Source organism: Trichoderma breve, chromosome 3 (assembly GCF_028502605.1).
Source record: "Trichoderma breve strain T069 chromosome 3, whole genome shotgun sequence".
Lineage (NCBI taxonomy): Eukaryota > Fungi > Ascomycota > Sordariomycetes > Hypocreales > Hypocreaceae > Trichoderma > Trichoderma breve.
The window spans coordinates 3,102,478-3,117,870 of NC_079234.1; the positions used below are offsets into that span (position 1 = coordinate 3,102,478).

General features: G+C 54.1%; 5 protein-coding genes across 5 annotated transcripts; 2 read left to right on the forward strand and 3 right to left on the reverse strand.

Moving 5' to 3' along the window:
* Positions 1–271: 271 nt before the first annotated feature.
* On the forward strand, positions 272–4,031 carry T069G_05345 (uncharacterized protein; the record flags this gene model as incomplete). The annotated part of the gene is made up of 3 exons (XM_056172555.1): positions 272–278; positions 453–531; positions 710–4,031. 3 exons carry the CDS (start codon positions 272–274, stop codon positions 4,029–4,031), a joined length of 3,408 nt encoding a protein of 1,135 aa, XP_056029413.1.
* A 655-nt stretch (positions 4,032–4,686) lies between these two features.
* On the reverse strand, positions 4,687–5,040 carry T069G_05346 (dolichol phosphate-mannose biosynthesis regulatory protein (DPM2) domain-containing protein; the record flags this gene model as incomplete). Its single annotated transcript, XM_056172556.1, has 2 exons — positions 4,687–4,872; positions 4,984–5,040. 2 exons carry the CDS (start codon positions 5,038–5,040, stop codon positions 4,687–4,689), a joined length of 243 nt encoding a protein of 80 aa, XP_056029414.1.
* Positions 5,041–5,858: 818 nt separating this feature from the next.
* T069G_05347 (uncharacterized protein) lies at positions 5,859–6,438 on the forward strand (the record flags this gene model as incomplete). The annotated part of the gene is made up of 2 exons (XM_056172557.1): positions 5,859–6,244; positions 6,369–6,438. The coding sequence occupies 2 exons, from the start codon at positions 5,859–5,861 to the stop codon at positions 6,436–6,438; spliced, it is 456 nt and encodes a 151-aa protein (XP_056029415.1).
* A 2,295-nt stretch (positions 6,439–8,733) lies between these two features.
* Positions 8,734–11,568, reverse strand: T069G_05348 (glycosyl hydrolases family 2 domain-containing protein; the record flags this gene model as incomplete). Its single annotated transcript, XM_056172558.1, has 3 exons — positions 8,734–9,887; positions 9,966–11,371; positions 11,441–11,568. The coding sequence occupies 3 exons, from the start codon at positions 11,566–11,568 to the stop codon at positions 8,734–8,736; spliced, it is 2,688 nt and encodes an 895-aa protein (XP_056029416.1).
* A 1,207-nt stretch (positions 11,569–12,775) lies between these two features.
* T069G_05349 (uncharacterized protein) lies at positions 12,776–14,322 on the reverse strand (the record flags this gene model as incomplete). The annotated part of the gene is made up of 5 exons (XM_056172559.1): positions 12,776–13,518; positions 13,605–13,896; positions 13,972–14,019; positions 14,077–14,220; positions 14,287–14,322. The coding sequence occupies 5 exons, from the start codon at positions 14,320–14,322 to the stop codon at positions 12,776–12,778; spliced, it is 1,263 nt and encodes a 420-aa protein (XP_056029417.1).
* Positions 14,323–15,393: the final 1,071 nt, after the last annotated feature.

The window sequence follows — 15,393 nt, forward strand, 5'->3', positions numbered from 1 at the left end:
ACCTCAAATCTCGTCTATACCTGCTAGACCTGCTGCCGGAGCTGCCTAGTATCTGGCCCTACCCGACGACGAGAAGCTTCCATTTTTTCCCATCGAGCTGATCGGGACAATACCGTCGCATTATACCTACTATACTCTTTTTTATTTTCCTTTTTCTCTCCTCGACTTGATAAACGAGCTTTAGCTTTTGGCTTTCCAGAACCCGTTTCGTTCTGCGGAAGCAAAAGCAGCTGGAGCGGGACCACTGCTCCAATCCCCTTACACAGGTTGAATGCCGGGTGAGTAACAGTCCCGTCTTATCTTGTACCACTGCTGTGACGACACCGCGATAAGACGTGCATCGCCATCCCTTGAAGCACGGCGAGGCAGACATACAGACCGATCGGCCGCCAGACATACACACAGACACACATAAAAAAGGGCGTTATCGCTGACCTATGAATTCCCTACAGCCAAGAAGGAAAGGAAAAATGCAAAGCACAGCGGCGGCATTGCCGCAGCGGTGACCAAACAGACGGCCGGCAAGTTCGCGTGAGTCCTCCCGCTAAAACACCCCCCCATGGCCCATGGCAAGGCATCGCAGCGCATGGCCCTCGGCCTCGTGACTCACCCTTTCTGCTGCGCTTTTCCTTGCTGCTTTGGGTCTTGGGCACAATCTGATGCCGTATGAACAGCTGGGTTTGCTGACCTGGTGCTTGTGAATAAATAGGAGACCTGTCAACGACGGCGACGAAAGTGGAAACGACACCCCAAAGAGCATTCCTACTTCCAACGCCTCCTCCCCTCCCATCAACACGCCCGAGATAAGGCCTACGGCTGCTCCTGACAATGACAATCCTGAGCCGTCGCCTTCCTTGGATGCCTTGTCCACCACTTCGGTTTCTGCAAGCACCGCTCCGAGCGTGATACATGACTGGGCGAGAAACGGAATGGCAGCCTCTCCGAGCAACCTGATCGCTCTGGCGAGTGAATCGCCGCCTACACAGCCCTCTTCCTACGAAGACTCAGGCCGCCTTCACCATGGCTGGACGGCCCAGAGGGCCTTCATGACGCCGTCACCGGCATCGCCCTCTCCGCCCACCAGTCACCCGAGGCGGCCTCTCAGCTACCAGATGGATCCCCATTTTGTGTCTCCGGACAACATGCCCAGGCCTTCTTCGACCGCCGCCCACCATCGCCGGAGCTCCCTTCACTCTCCGGTCCCGTATGCTCACACTCACTCCCGAATCGGATCCCACCCTCCTCCGCTTCCCCACCAACCCCAGGCGCACTTTTACGGCGTCTCAGACCTGGACCTCACCATCAAGCCGCAGTCCGGTATGAAGCCGGGCGACCAGGGACTCTACTTTGGCTTCGACAAGCTCCCGAGCCCCTACAGCTCTGCTGGCTCTGGAAATGTCGTCTTGGCCGGGTACCAGGGCGGCTTGGAGGTTTACGGTGTTAGCAAACGGGGGCTGGAGCACATCGCCAGCCTCAAGGGCCTGCGGGGTGGCGTTCATTACGCCAAGATACTTCCGTGGACTGCTGGCGGAGACAAGGACTCTGTGTTCCCCTTGGTAGCTCTGGTCGTGCACGGCCCCGTACTTCCTCAGCGCGCAGCCCCGGCTGCAGGCCCGGACGACGATGACGACACCGCGAGGAAGGTCGACGGTGCCACGAGCCCCCGGTCTACCTATGCTCACCAGGACGCCTTTACTGGGCGGGGTGGCCAGAACGGGCATGTGATTGAGGCCTACCAGACAGCCGTCGAAATCTACTCGCTCAAGACTAACAAGTTGGTCGATGTCCTCTTGCAGGCTCCCGCCATCCCCATCAGCGCAGAGGTTTCTCTGACTAGCCCAATTTTCCAACCTCCTCCTCCCACCGGGGCATTTGCCATCAAGGCAGATGCCGGAACCGTTGCAGTATGCTCCGGCGCTACTGGCGAATGTTGGATATACACGCAGCTACTACAGCCGCAGAATGGACATGTCTTTGCTTGCACCGCCAAGCTCTGGACTTGTGTGCAGCAGGGTCAGCGAGGCGGCGATGTAGCTGAGGAGACGGATAAGATGAACCCCCTTGGCACAATCCGCCGACCCAATCCTCCAACGGCCATATTTGCTCTCAACGGCCGCAGGATTGCCTACTGCCCAGCTCCGCCATCTTCGAACATCGCTATCCGAGCGCATCTACCAGTGCCAATTCTAGGAAGAGGTGCCGGAATCTCATCCCACACGCCGCCTCACCTTCCTTCGGTTACCGCTGCCGTGGATCTGCCTATTTCTGACAGTGTCGTCAACAAGGTGATGCGCGAGGCGACCCAGGAGCTCATTCAAGGCGCGAAATGGGTCGGCCAGCAAGGTTTACAGGCTTGGAATTCGTATTGGAATCGATCAACGAGCCCGCAGTCCCAACAGCAGCAGCAACAACAGCAGTTGCAGCCCCGATCACCACCTCAGCAGTGGGCTTCTCGCAACGATGGTGCTTCATTCCCACCAACTCATGGTGCGTCTGCGCAAGCGGTCTCGGCCAAGGATCCTGGACTTGTCTCCATCGTGGATGTTGACTCGCTGGTGACGTCTCCTTCTATTCACCCTTCTTGCACTTTCGCCACCCCTCTAGGCTGCAGTTTTCTGTCGTTTTCGCCCTCCTCCTTGTCTCTATTCACAGCGAGCAGCAAGGGAGATGTGCAGACAGTGTGGGACTTGCTCCGTATTCAACACACCCATTCGTCGCCCCTGCAGGCGTCGTTGGCCTCCCATGAGAGCGCTGGTCCTCAGGTTCGCCAAATTGCCCAGTTCTCGCGCATGACTGTGGCTCGCATTATTGAGGTGGTCTGGACAGAGCCTCAAGGCGAGCGACTGGCCATGGTGACTGAGAGAGGAACTGTTCATCTCTTGGAGATGCCCTTTAGCGCTTTCATGTGGCCACCGCCGCGCAGACGCAAAGTGACGCAAAAGCCTGCCGCAGAACCATCCGAGCCTTCGAGCTCCGCCGTTTCCCTCGCATCTGGCGCTTTTGGTGCTGCATACCAGGTGGCAATGCCCTTTGTCACACGCTCGCGCCAGGGCAGCGGTAATACTTCAAACAGTGCTGGCAGCATCCTGAAGGACTCGGCAGCTCAGGGTGGGCGTGCGATTGCCGCGAGCATCACCAGCTCCATTGGAAAGACTGGCTCCGCCATCAGCCAGTTACGCCACACCGGAGAGAACCGCGTGTCCCTGCCCCCAAGTGCCTCACTACCTACATCGTCGTGTGTCATCTGGATCAGAGGCAGGCGGAGCGCCTCTCTCTTCAACCTAGGCGGGGGCCTTGTTCGAACGTACCCCAGCAAGTCTCGACGTCACAGCGGCAAGCGCAATACACGTGCCAATCGATATACAGACTATCGATTGCCGCTGCTGCCAGATGATACTGTTGCTCCGGCTGTTCGCCAGATCCTAGAACTGGGCGCTCAGGAAGAGTATCTGGAGCTGTCAGAGGCGGAAATGGACGTGGGAACGACATTGACGCTCAAGGGTCGCCCACGTGTGGTTTCCAACACTCTTCATACCATGGGCGAGACTATTCCTCAAGCAGAAATCGAGTGCAGTGCGCCTTATCAACCTTTCCATACTGACAGACGCGTCGTTCTTTGCGAGTATACTCCGGCCTATGGCAGTCAGCTCGTTGGATCGAACGTCCTTGCAAACTCTTCTATGGATGCCCCGGCGGCGCCGACCTCCAAGAAGGCAAAGAAGACCCAGCATCTGAGTGCGAATGCGCCAAGCGGCGGGTCAGATGCATCCACCTGGGCGTTTGGACAGGACATTTCCGTTGTCAAGCTGGACCTGGGCCTCCCCTCTGCTTTTGAAGACGAATACGACGATCCAGAGGACCACCGACCTCTGCCTCCATCAGCCATGGAGCGTGTTATGGAGTATGGCGACTCGGAGCAGATCGTCGTTACGACGAGGCGACGACGTGGAGCCCACCAAGGGGATCCTGACGGTGACGGATTCTTCGAGGACGACTGCGAGGTTCTCGATTTTGCTGACCAGAGAGTCTAAATAAGCGGCTACCGAGCAGTCTTGCAATTTCAAGACCGAAGCCTTACTTTGGGCTTCTTGGGACTCGAGAGGGAACCTTCTCCCCTAATTTTTTTCTTTTTTTTTCTTGGGTATAAACTAGGTTCTACTAATTTGACAACTTCTGACATTGGGTTCACTGTTTTGCTTGGCTTTCTTCTTCTTCTCTTAAGCAAAGTTGAGCAAACACTGTTGGAGGATTGGTTTGACGGATGCTTATACTCTTCGAGTCCCTCACTAAGGCTGCTCGGGATTTATCTAGATTGGATGCGTCGCCTGTATGGCTGCATGTTCCTGTTATGTTCTATAGGTAGCATCTCTTTAGTTTAGCAGCTCCTGTTGCACCCCATTACTGAATAGACACCACACTCGAGATACCCAAATCATTGTCGCCTCTTTTCCCTCTCTCTATATTCTGTTCCCAGTCATTGTGAAGAAGCTCTCTCTCTCGTACATGGCTTATATGCGCACCCAGTAAAAGTTCGTACATGATTGTGCAAAGGCACTATTAATGTTGATTGCTACGGCCACTTCTAACACCCAGATTACCCCATGCATACATTTGACGAGCCCCATTTCGCACATGGGCTCACTCATATACATGTTAAGGCATTATGTTTTTCTTTCTTCTTCTGCTTTACGCCTTCTTCTTGGCAGCGGCCTTGGCCTTGGCGGCTTTCTTCTGGTTGCTCCGAATCATGACCATGCCGACGAAGGAGCCGACGACGGCGGAACCCAGGAGGAGGAGGATGACGGGGATGCGGATTGCCCAGACGCGGGGGAGGAAGAGGTTCTGGAGGGGGTGGTCGTCGTCGACAAAGGGCTGTGAGTTTGTTAGTACGATTTGATTCTCTCTTGTAAAGCGAAGCAAGTGTGTTTGATTGGGGGCGCTTTAGAGTAAAGCAAGCGTATTTAGATGGGGGGAAGGGTTTACCATGAGAAGGGTCCAGATGGTGTAGTAGAGGAAGATGACGGATGCGGCCACAAGCATGGCGAAACCGACGAGTTTATCGAGCTGAGAGGGAGTTAGTTGTTGTGTTTTTTTTCCTTGCTGTGTGTCGAGTCGACGTGGGGGAGCAATTTCGAAGAAGTGGTGATATCACTGGATGAAGGGGGGACGATGGGACGAACCATTGTTGGGAAGCTTTGGTCTTGTCTTTCGAACTGCAATTAATTGAACGGAAGATTGGAGAGTTGTAGTATGAGTTTATGTCTCCGTATGGAGAGGAATCGGGCGAAGATTATAAAGGAGCGTGGGTGGTTTCTTTGGGTGGAGGAGAGAGAAAGTTGGCAACTGAATCGCGAACGAGAAGGTTGGCAGGCGATGTGCCCACGCTGGCATGAACGCGCCAGGGATTGAGATTCGATTCCGAGGCGCCTTTTTTAGGGGCTTGTTTGCGGTGCTGGTTGGGGAGGTACTTGTGGCGGTGCGGTAGTTACACGATTCTGTGCGGCGGAGAGTATGGATGGAATAGGTAGACTTTTGGGTGGATGCGGTAGTGGCAAGGCTGCTGCTGTGTGTGTACTGTAGCTGTGTGTGGCGCATGAAGCAACTGAGACCTGGTCCGTGCACGATTTTTTCTTTTCTTTCAGCCTAGCCTTTTACTGCTTTGCTTGCGTCGTACCAACTTTCTTGCTTCTTGGAATAAAACATCATCCGCGCCGTCTCGACAAAGGCAACTTGTTTTGTGCAACTGCATTGTCTCGCCTACTCGCTTGTCTCCAGCTTCGATTGCTCTTCTCTTTCTTTTACCTCTCCCCTTTACGAACCTCGACGACACTTTTATTCTCCAGCTAGATCGCGAAACGATGGCGTCGGCCGTGGTCGACATGCCGCACCGCGAGCGCGGAAAGCAGCGAGAGGGCGGCGATTCCTATCGTCCCGCTCGTGCTGCGCGCTCGCCCGTACCGGTGCCGGTGCGGACGGAGGAGGAGAAACAGGCGGCGGCAAAGGCCGAGTACGAGAAGCTGCTCAACATGCGGTCGGGAGGCACGTACATTCCGCCCGCGAGGCTCAGGGCGCTGCAGGCACAGATCACGGACAAGACCAGCAAGGAGTACCAGCGGATGGCGTGGGAGGCCCTCAAGAAGAGCATCAACGGACTGATCAATAAGGTCAACACGGCCAACATAAAGCACATCGTCCCCGAGCTGTTTGGCGAGAACCTGATCCGGGGGCGGGGCCTGTTCTGCCGGTCCATCATGAAGGCTCAGGCCGCCAGCTTGCCCTTCACGCCCATCTACGCGGCCATGGCGGCCATTGTCAACACCAAGCTGCCGCAGGTTGGCGAGCTGCTGATCAAGCGCCTCATCATGCAGTTCCGCAAGGGCTTCAAGCGAAACGACAAGGCCGTCTGCCTCTCCTCGACGACTTTCCTCGCGCACCTGATCAACCAGCAGGTCCAGCACGAGATGCTGGCCGGCCAGATCCTGCTGCTGCTCCTGCACAAACCGACGGACGACAGCGTGGAGATTGCCGTGGGGTTCTGCAAGGAGGTCGGGCAGTACCTGGAGGAGATGCAGCCTGCCATCTCCATGGCCGTCTTCGACCAGTTCCGCAACATCCTTCACGAGTCCGACATCGACAAGCGAACCCAGTATATGATTGAGGTGCTTTTCCAGATCCGAAAGGACAAGTTTAAGGATAGCCCTGCTATCAAGGAAGAGCTGGACCTGGTTGAGGAGGAGGACCAAATCACACACAAGGTTGAGCTTGATGGCGAGATTGATGTTCAGGATGGACTCAACATCTTCAAATTCGACTCCGAGTGGGAGGAGCACGAAGAGGCTTACCGGAAACTCAAGGCGGAAATTCTCGGCGAGGGTAGCGACGATGAGGACGGCGACGAGGATGATGAGGACGAGAGCGATGAAGAGGAGGAGGAGGAATCGAAAGCCATGGAGATCAAGGACCAGTCTAACGCCGACTTGGTCAATCTACGAAGAACCATCTACCTCACTATCATGTCGAGCGCCGATCCAGAGGAAGCAGTCCACAAGTTGATGAAGATCAATCTTCCCGCTGGCCAGGAGCCTGAGCTGCCGTCCATGATTGTCGAGTGTTGCTCCCAGGAAAAGACGTACACCAAGTTCTTTGGCCTGATTGGCGAGCGGTTTGCCAAGATCAACCGTCTGTGGTGCGATCTCTTTGAGCAGGCTTTTGCCAAGTACTACGAGACTATCCACCGATATGAGAACAACAAGCTACGAAACATTGCCATGCTGTTCGGCCACATGTTTGCCGCCGACTCCCTTGGCTGGCACTGCCTCTCCGTCATCCACCTGAACGAGGATGAAACCACATCCAGCAGCCGTATCTTCATTAAGATTCTATTCCAACACATCTCGGAGGAAGTCGGTATGGTTAAGCTGAGGGCACGCATGACGGACGAAACCCTCCGCCCCAGTCTCGAAGGCATCTTCCCCCGCGAGAACCCCCGCAACATCAGATTCTCCATCAACTACTTTACCAGCATCGGCATGGGTGTTTTGACCGAGGAGATGCGAGAGCACCTCCAGAACATGCCCAAGCCTGCACTCCCCGCACCCCCTGCCCAGGACCGCTCGGATTCGGAGTCTGTCTCAAGCTACTCGTCTTATACTCGCTCATCATACTCTTCTCGATCTCGCTCCCGTTCTCGATCTGCGGCTCGACGTGACGACAGTCGAGGCCGATCCCTTTCCCGAACACCGCCACGACGTGGTGCAAGAGATCGATCATACTCCGACTCGCGGTCACGATCCCGGTCTCGGTCTGACTCTATCTCATCTCGTGGACGAGATCGAGGGTCGTACTCCGCTAGTCCTCCTAGACGGGGAGGCCGACGAGATGCTTCCAGAAGCCGAAGCTACTCCTCACGCTCGCGCTCCTCGCAGTCTCCACCTCCACAACGGAATCGTGGCCGTGCGCGAAGCAACTCGTACAGCTCCTACAGCCGCTCACCATCCCCACCGCGACGAGACGCAAACTCGGCCAGCCCACCACCTCGACGGGGTCGACCTCGCCAGAGCCCCGGCGGACCCGCTGGTCGTAGAAACAGCTCGTCTGTCAGCAGCGGAGGACCCCGGAAGAAGCTCAGACGGGATATCAGCCGATCGCCGTCCCGCGAGGATTCGAGATCAAGGTCGAGATCAAGGTCTCCGGTCCCTCCTTCGCGCGGCAGAAGGGCTTCTTACAGCCCGTCGCGCAGCCGTAGTCCGCCCTCGCGCAGGACAAGAGATGATTCGGCGGATCGTCCGCGAGAGAGGAGTCCTGTGCCGATGAAGAGGCGGCGGTACGATAGTGAGAGCGTGTCCAGGTCACCGCCTCCTGTGAAGCGTGGTCGGCGGGAGACTTGAGGTTTCGGTCTATCCCTGTAAATTGGTATACTTATTATTACCCCTTTTTTTATATCTCTATCGCCAGATTGGGACGGTTTCGTGAAATGGGCTGGGAATGGATATGTGTGTAATGGATTGAGTGGGATTGGGGAGATTTATCCTGGGTTTACCTACATCAAGTTTTGGCCCCCTTCTTTATTAATGTCATTAGCGACTAAAAATTGAAAATGAACATTTAATGTCTACTTTGGCCATTGCTCGGTATTCCTTATTTGGCGTCACGTAGTGAGGCAATCGTAGATATCAACTCTTCCATTATATATATGCTATATTACGTACGTACTAGTCCAGTGCTTTTTTTACTCTATCGAAGGGGCAGCGAAGAAGATGCTCCAGAAATCGTCAACGACGCCTCAGGGGCTCCAATACACGTCCACAGCAACTGATCCGCTTTCAGAGCGCCCTCCACCTTGATAGTGTGCTTCTCGCCTGGCACAATGTCAAAGCCATTGTCACTCAGCTTCAGCCCCTCAACCTCTTCAAACACGAATCCCTTGACGGGCTTCTGGGCCGAAACGACGACCTCATCCTTTGCGGACGAAACCTCAAACGAGATGCCCCGGTCAGACAGGTCGAGGAACTTAATGGGCTCGGGCCAGGCAGTGTCTTGGGCGACGAGAGCGCCGGTGGAAGCATCGGTGATGGTGGCGTGCACGACGTAGGGGTCGTACTCGGCCAGGTCGAAGGGCTTGGTGAGGTCCTCAGGGTTGGGGATCGACGGCGGCAGCGGCTTGCCCTGGAGGACGTCGGTGGTGGAGTTTGCAGCGGCGGTGATTGTGGACTTGATGGGGTCGACGACGTCCTTTCCAGAGCGGACGGAGATGAAGCGCACGATGAGACTCAGCTCGACGGGCTTGGTGTCGTTGCTGACGACCCAGACGTCAAAAGTTCCCTTACGGGCGGGCAGGGTCTGGTCGACTTGGCCGGTAACGAGGCCGGAGTCCTTGTCAACCCAGTCTCCTGTCTGAGTCCAGTCATGGAATGTCCTATGCACACCAACGTCGACGGAGCGCAGTGCCCGCGAGATGGCGTAGTAGGCTGGCTTCTTGATGAGGTAGTAGTCCACCACGGCCCACGACATGGTTGGCCAGCAGTCGTTGAGCTGCCATACCAGAACACCACCGCATTGCCTGGCTCCGGGCTTGCCCCATTGTCTTCGCCAGGCCTTGTACGCGGCACGCATCGTCTCTGACTGGACGATTTGCGTCAGGTGAGTGTAGCCGCCGAGATCGAGCCGGGGCCGGAAGTTGTCCACGACGTAGCTGATCATGCGGCGTTCGTGGCCGATGGCCTTGTTGTGGGCGTCGAGGACCATGGAGCCGGGGTAGAGCTGCGCCGGGTCGCTGGCCATGCGACGCGTGGTGCTAAGATGAGGATATGCCTCCATGCCAAACTCGCTGACGAATCGGCCTCCCATGCCGACGGCTTCTTGGTATTTGTTCATGGCTCCGTGCCAGACTGGTAGACGACTGTTAGCGATATTTGGCTCTCAAAGCTGCGATGAGAGACTCAAAAAAAGGGGGGAGAAAAACTCACTGTTCCATTGATGAATATCGCCAACGGTTGGGTCAGCCGTGGGCTTGCCATCTCCCCAAGGACTGCTAGGGTGGTAAATCTTGCCTGGGTCTTCTTCCTCAACCCATGTTGGCAGAAGGTGCTCATAAATATACCTCGCGGGGAACGAAGACTTGAGCCATGATTCTGGATCCTTGTTGTCAAAGTCATAGTCGAGCTTATACCTCTCTTGGACCTGGTAATCTTCGTTGTTGCCCGCCCAAGCCATCACGGAGGGGTGTGTCCGCAGGCGTTGAATCTGCTGCCTCGCTTCCTCTTCCAGAGTCTTCAGATAGGACGGGTAGGCGGGATAAGATGCGCAAGCGAACTGAAAGTCGTGGAACACCAAGATGCCAAACTCGTCGCAAGCTTCGATAAGAGCATCTTCTTCGTAGACGCCACCTCCCCATACTCGCAGCATGACCTGGTTGCCCTCTGCCATGAGCTTGGCCCATTCGTAATATCGTTCTGAGGGCACACCGGCGAGATAACTATCGGCAGGAATCCAACATGAGCCACCAGCAAACACGTCGACGTTGTTTATGCGGAAGTAGAAGGATTTGCCGTGAGCGTCCGGCTCTTGAACCAGCTCGGTTCGTCGGAACCCAACCAGTTTAGACTGACTGTCGATTTCTTTGGCATCAGAAGCCTTGTGGTGGAGCTTGGCGGTCAGTTGATAACGGGGCTGACTTCCGTATCCTTTTGGATACCAAAGCTTGGGCTTCTCGAGCTTAAACGGAACCTTGATCAGCCCATCTTTAGCCGAAGCAAGGTCTACTGCCTGCTGGAACACCGTCTGGCCTTCTAATGACAGGGCCACTGAAACTTGGGCATCCTGGCCCGGAACGCCAGCTATGCGAGCGAAGATGGATCCGGAAACAGACGACAGATCCTGACCGACTTCGCTCTGAACCCAGACATCGTCAATCCTCGCAACGTACGTCTCGAGAGTGACGGGTTTCCAAGGTCCGGCTGTCATGAGAATTGGGCCCCAATCCCAACCCCAATTGTACTGGGCTTTCCGTACCGGGACACGACTTCTCTCAGTCTGTCGAACGTAGAATTTGTGCTCATTGCCATACTCTTTGATGAGCTCTTCACCTTTGACGATGGCGGAGTGAAAGACGATGCGGAGGGTGTTCTCCGACCCGACTTTGATGCGGTCTGTGACATTTACACGATAAGAGACAAACATATTCTCCGATTCCAGCAGTTTTTCCTCATTGAGATAGACGGTGGCAAAAGTGTCGAGGCCGCTGAATACCAAGTCTCTTGTCACATTTTCACCTTGCATGGCATCAGGGGTAATTGTCACTTGATACTCCCAGTCCTTGTCGCCAATCCACTGAACGGCGCGTTCATTTAGGTCCACAAAGGGGTCTGGAATCCTAGAATTTTGTTAGCTCTACATTGCTCTGGTGGAAGCTGTTTATATGTAGTCTCATATGGGGGCATACTTTTTGTTAGCCAGCAGATCCGTGTGAACCTGCGTTGGCACTTTTTCCACCGGCAGCCATTCTGTCGAAGGACCTTGATGCTGCCTAAAGGTCCAGCCGCTGACCAGCTGAGTGCTTTGCTGAGACATGTTGTTGTAGAGTAAGAAAGTCGACGATATGCCTGACTGTCCAAAGCTTGTAGTCTGGAAGGCAAGTCAGCATCAAACACACATCATCTATACGCTCTTCTCTTCTCCCTGTGTTTCACCTTACCGTGACGCACAATATGGGCAACACCCATTAAAGAAGACAGAATAACCCTCGCTCCGGGACCGGCAGACTCCTATATATCATAGAAGAGCCCTGAGTACTGCAGTTCCAACACGTTCCAACCTCGCCTCAGCCATCAACTTGCACCTGATTTCTCCCCCCACGACAGCATAAAGCCCCTCCCCCACTTTGCGGGGATCCGGCCGAGAGAGCTTCATAGTCGCCGAAAAGCGGCTGTCCAAGGAAGCAAAAGGCGTAGCAGGAACATTTGTTTGGGGGGGAGCAAAAAGTTGGCCGTCGTGGGGCCAGAATCCACGCCGTCTTTAGCCTTTTTTGCGTAGGGCTTATCAAGGGGTACTTGGCCGTTCGCCAGTGACGCCTCAGCTCTTTGTGTACCTCGCGATGGCTCCGAATGCAGAATACCCGACCAGAAGCTGCTCGGAGTCGGGGCTAAAAAGAACATCTTAGCCGGCAGCAGAGCGTTAACGGTTGCTTCTCGTAGCTGTTTGAGGGTGACGATGGATCGGATACATCCTTTTTGGATCCAGGAGACGCGTCTGCTTGTCTTGGCTGTGACAAGTGAAGTCAACAATCGATCGAGTCGGTCAACTGGTCACATAAGCTTGTCTTTAGCGAACACAAGCTGAAAGTCCCCCATAGAAGGGGTCCATTTAGCGGTGCCACAGTGGATGGGGTTGGGATTTGGGGGCTTCCCGGTGGCTCTGATAGCCCCCCACGGTACTGTTAGTGCCCCATGGATGATATGGAACAACGTGGCTATGGAGCTCATCAATACTCAATTTCAAGTTCCGAGCCCTCAACTCAAGATATCTAGACTATGGCTATTACTTCTCTCCGTCTCCTTTTGCTTGAAGAGCATTAAAAACATTAACTAGTGCCAAATTCCATCATTGCCGTTGAAGCAATGCTGCCGGCATCCCAATGAACCACATGTATACCGTTCATCATAACGCCGGACAGCCAGTTAGCCATCCAATTCATCCGTCCACCCCAAAACGCTGGATACAAATTCCCGTCCGTATGCCTGACGTATAAAAAAAAAAGATATTAAGTTCATCATAAGCCTCAGTCAATGACCTGAGAGTCAACGCCGTGCATCTCCTTTGGGAACCAGCAATTCTCCAAATGGCAAGGCTCCCTAGGACAGCGATGTCCGGCCACACAATCTGTCTGGCTGCAGCTCAGTCCGTTCAAACATGGAGACTGACGGGCAATGCCTCGCAAGGCTTCCAACTGCTGAGCAGTCAATTTTTCCCCGTGAATGTGGTGGCATTTCCCATACTTGTCAAGATAAAAACACTTGCCCAAGAGGTGGAAATTGTTGCAGAGCTTACGGTCTTTCAAGCTGGAGAAATCAGACTGCGAATACGAAAGGCGCGAGTCCACCCTCTGTCCCAGCCTGTTCCGCAATATGACTCCATTGGGCGACGGCTTCGGCTCCGGACAATACAGTTGAGCGGGAACACTATGTGCTGGGCTAGTGGGCACCTTGGCAGCAGCTGCAAAGCTCAATGGAGCGTTTGAAGGCATCGGTGTTCCTGGTGGTGTAATGTGGAACGAGGTCCTGCGGTTCGTCTCATTGGGGAGCTTTTGGCCTCTAAAGATGTTGTCGAACGCCACATTCTGGAACTTGTCTTTGATTGCTGCCAGCTCGTAGGCGAAAGGGGGGCCTGACATGAGCGTTATTTGACCTCGAATCGTCTGATCTTCGAGGAAAGAGTCGAACACGCGGGCGTATCCGTTGTCTCCCGGCCCTCCAAAAAACACCTGCTTGCAATGGCTGTCGCCGAGACCAAACTTGAGGGCCGCTTTGTCATATCAGTATCCAAATTGTAAACCTATAACCAGTATTGGAATGGGAGAGAGAAACTCCAAATTCACGACGGCAGCTCACCTTTGATCTTCTCGTCTGCGCATTCTTTACCACACCCAGCGTCAATAAAGTCGCAGGTGGGGTGAACTGTGTTATACCCTCGAACAAAATCTTCAAACGATGCCGAGTCAGGCAGAAGTTCTCTATATTTCTTGGACAGCCCTTTCAAATTCGCATATACACGAATCACCACCTGCGCGTTGGCAGGAAGGGATGGAAATCTTGTCTTGATATCCTCGGCTATCGCCTTCCTCAGGAGGCTAGCTACCCTCTTGCCCCCCAGCAGGCCATCTCTCACAAATTCATCTTGAAACTGGTTTGTTTATAAACAGTCAGCGAATCTCTAGCCGCGAGGGAGGGCGACGCCGTAAAGCACGTGTATACTCACCGGCATATTGTCGCCATCGATTATAACCATACTAAAAACATGTTCATCCTGCGTCACTGTGGTCAGCTCGCTCACATCTTCGGGTGTTCATCGTTTTCCTCCTACCGTCTTGCGTCGTAAATCTTCAATCTGCTTCTCAGCTTGATCAAGTTTGGCGCGTTTGAGCTCAAGCATATCCTTTCGGTCTCGAAGGTCCATATGGGCCTCGGCGAGCTGCGCCGTCAAATCGCTGATGTGCCCAAATAAGTCCTAGAGAGGGTCTTAGCCTGTGTATCATTGAGAATTCCCTGGCGGCAACGGATTCTGGGGCCTCACTGAGATCAATGCATGTTTACGCTCATCTTCTGCCATGACTAAATTCCATTGCTCCTCCAATCTCTTCAGATGCTCTTGATTTTCCGTCATCTCCAATACTTTGAGTGGTTCAAGAAATGCTGGACATAATACTCACTCCCAGAGAGGACGCATATTCAGCGAGGAAGAATGAAACAAGTATAGATCGTCATTTTATATGCATGGTAGAAAGACTGTGCGATACCCTTCCTCATCTCCAGGCGTCGCCCTGTGACTTTTGATTTGGCCACCGACGTGGCGCTTTGCACAGCATTGCGCTGGTCGAATAGCAGCACGACATGTCGCAGCGGAGGAACTGATAGAGCAGCCGATGTCCAATGGAAAGGCGAGAAGCTGCAGGCCAGGCGGACACGACACGACAACATGACTTTCATGTGAAGCGCAGCCACCGCTTAATCAAGCTGCTCCGGCCTATGCAGCGAACTTTGGCTGCATATGAATATTGAAACCAAGATTTGAGAACTCACTTCCACTTAGCTGCGAAGCCGCATATGCACTTTCGTTGCGGTAGGCCTCGGAAAGGCACCCCCTGTTTTTTTCATCTTTTTAGCAACTTGGACGATCGACAGCCTGACACGGGGCACGCACACGCATGCAACTCGTAATCCGTGCATGGTGATGGAGCATCGCTCCCTCGACGGCGTATTATATGCATAAGAATCTGCGATGCAGGCCGCCTTGGCACCCACTAAGAGGCCTGTCCAGGCAACCTTCAGCCAAAGGATGTTGTGGAAGGCCACAAAGTCCCCGCCCTCCCATTCATCTTGTTGGGGCCAGGTTCATCGTAGGATTCAATAATGGCCAATTCTACCGGAACTGGATCCCATTGGCCAGAACATACTCAAAATATCCGCGAGACTCTTTCCCCTTTTAATGGCGTCTGGATCAAACCTGCGGGTGTTGTTGTCGCAAAATCACTAGATAGGAGGTTGTCGTCGCTGTTCACATTAGCATCCTGATATTGCCGTGACTTACACATTTCAGCTTGGCCACCAAATTGTATCCAAGAATGACTCTTCTTTCTTCATTAATCGCACCACTCTCAAGATCATGGAGCACCTACTCACC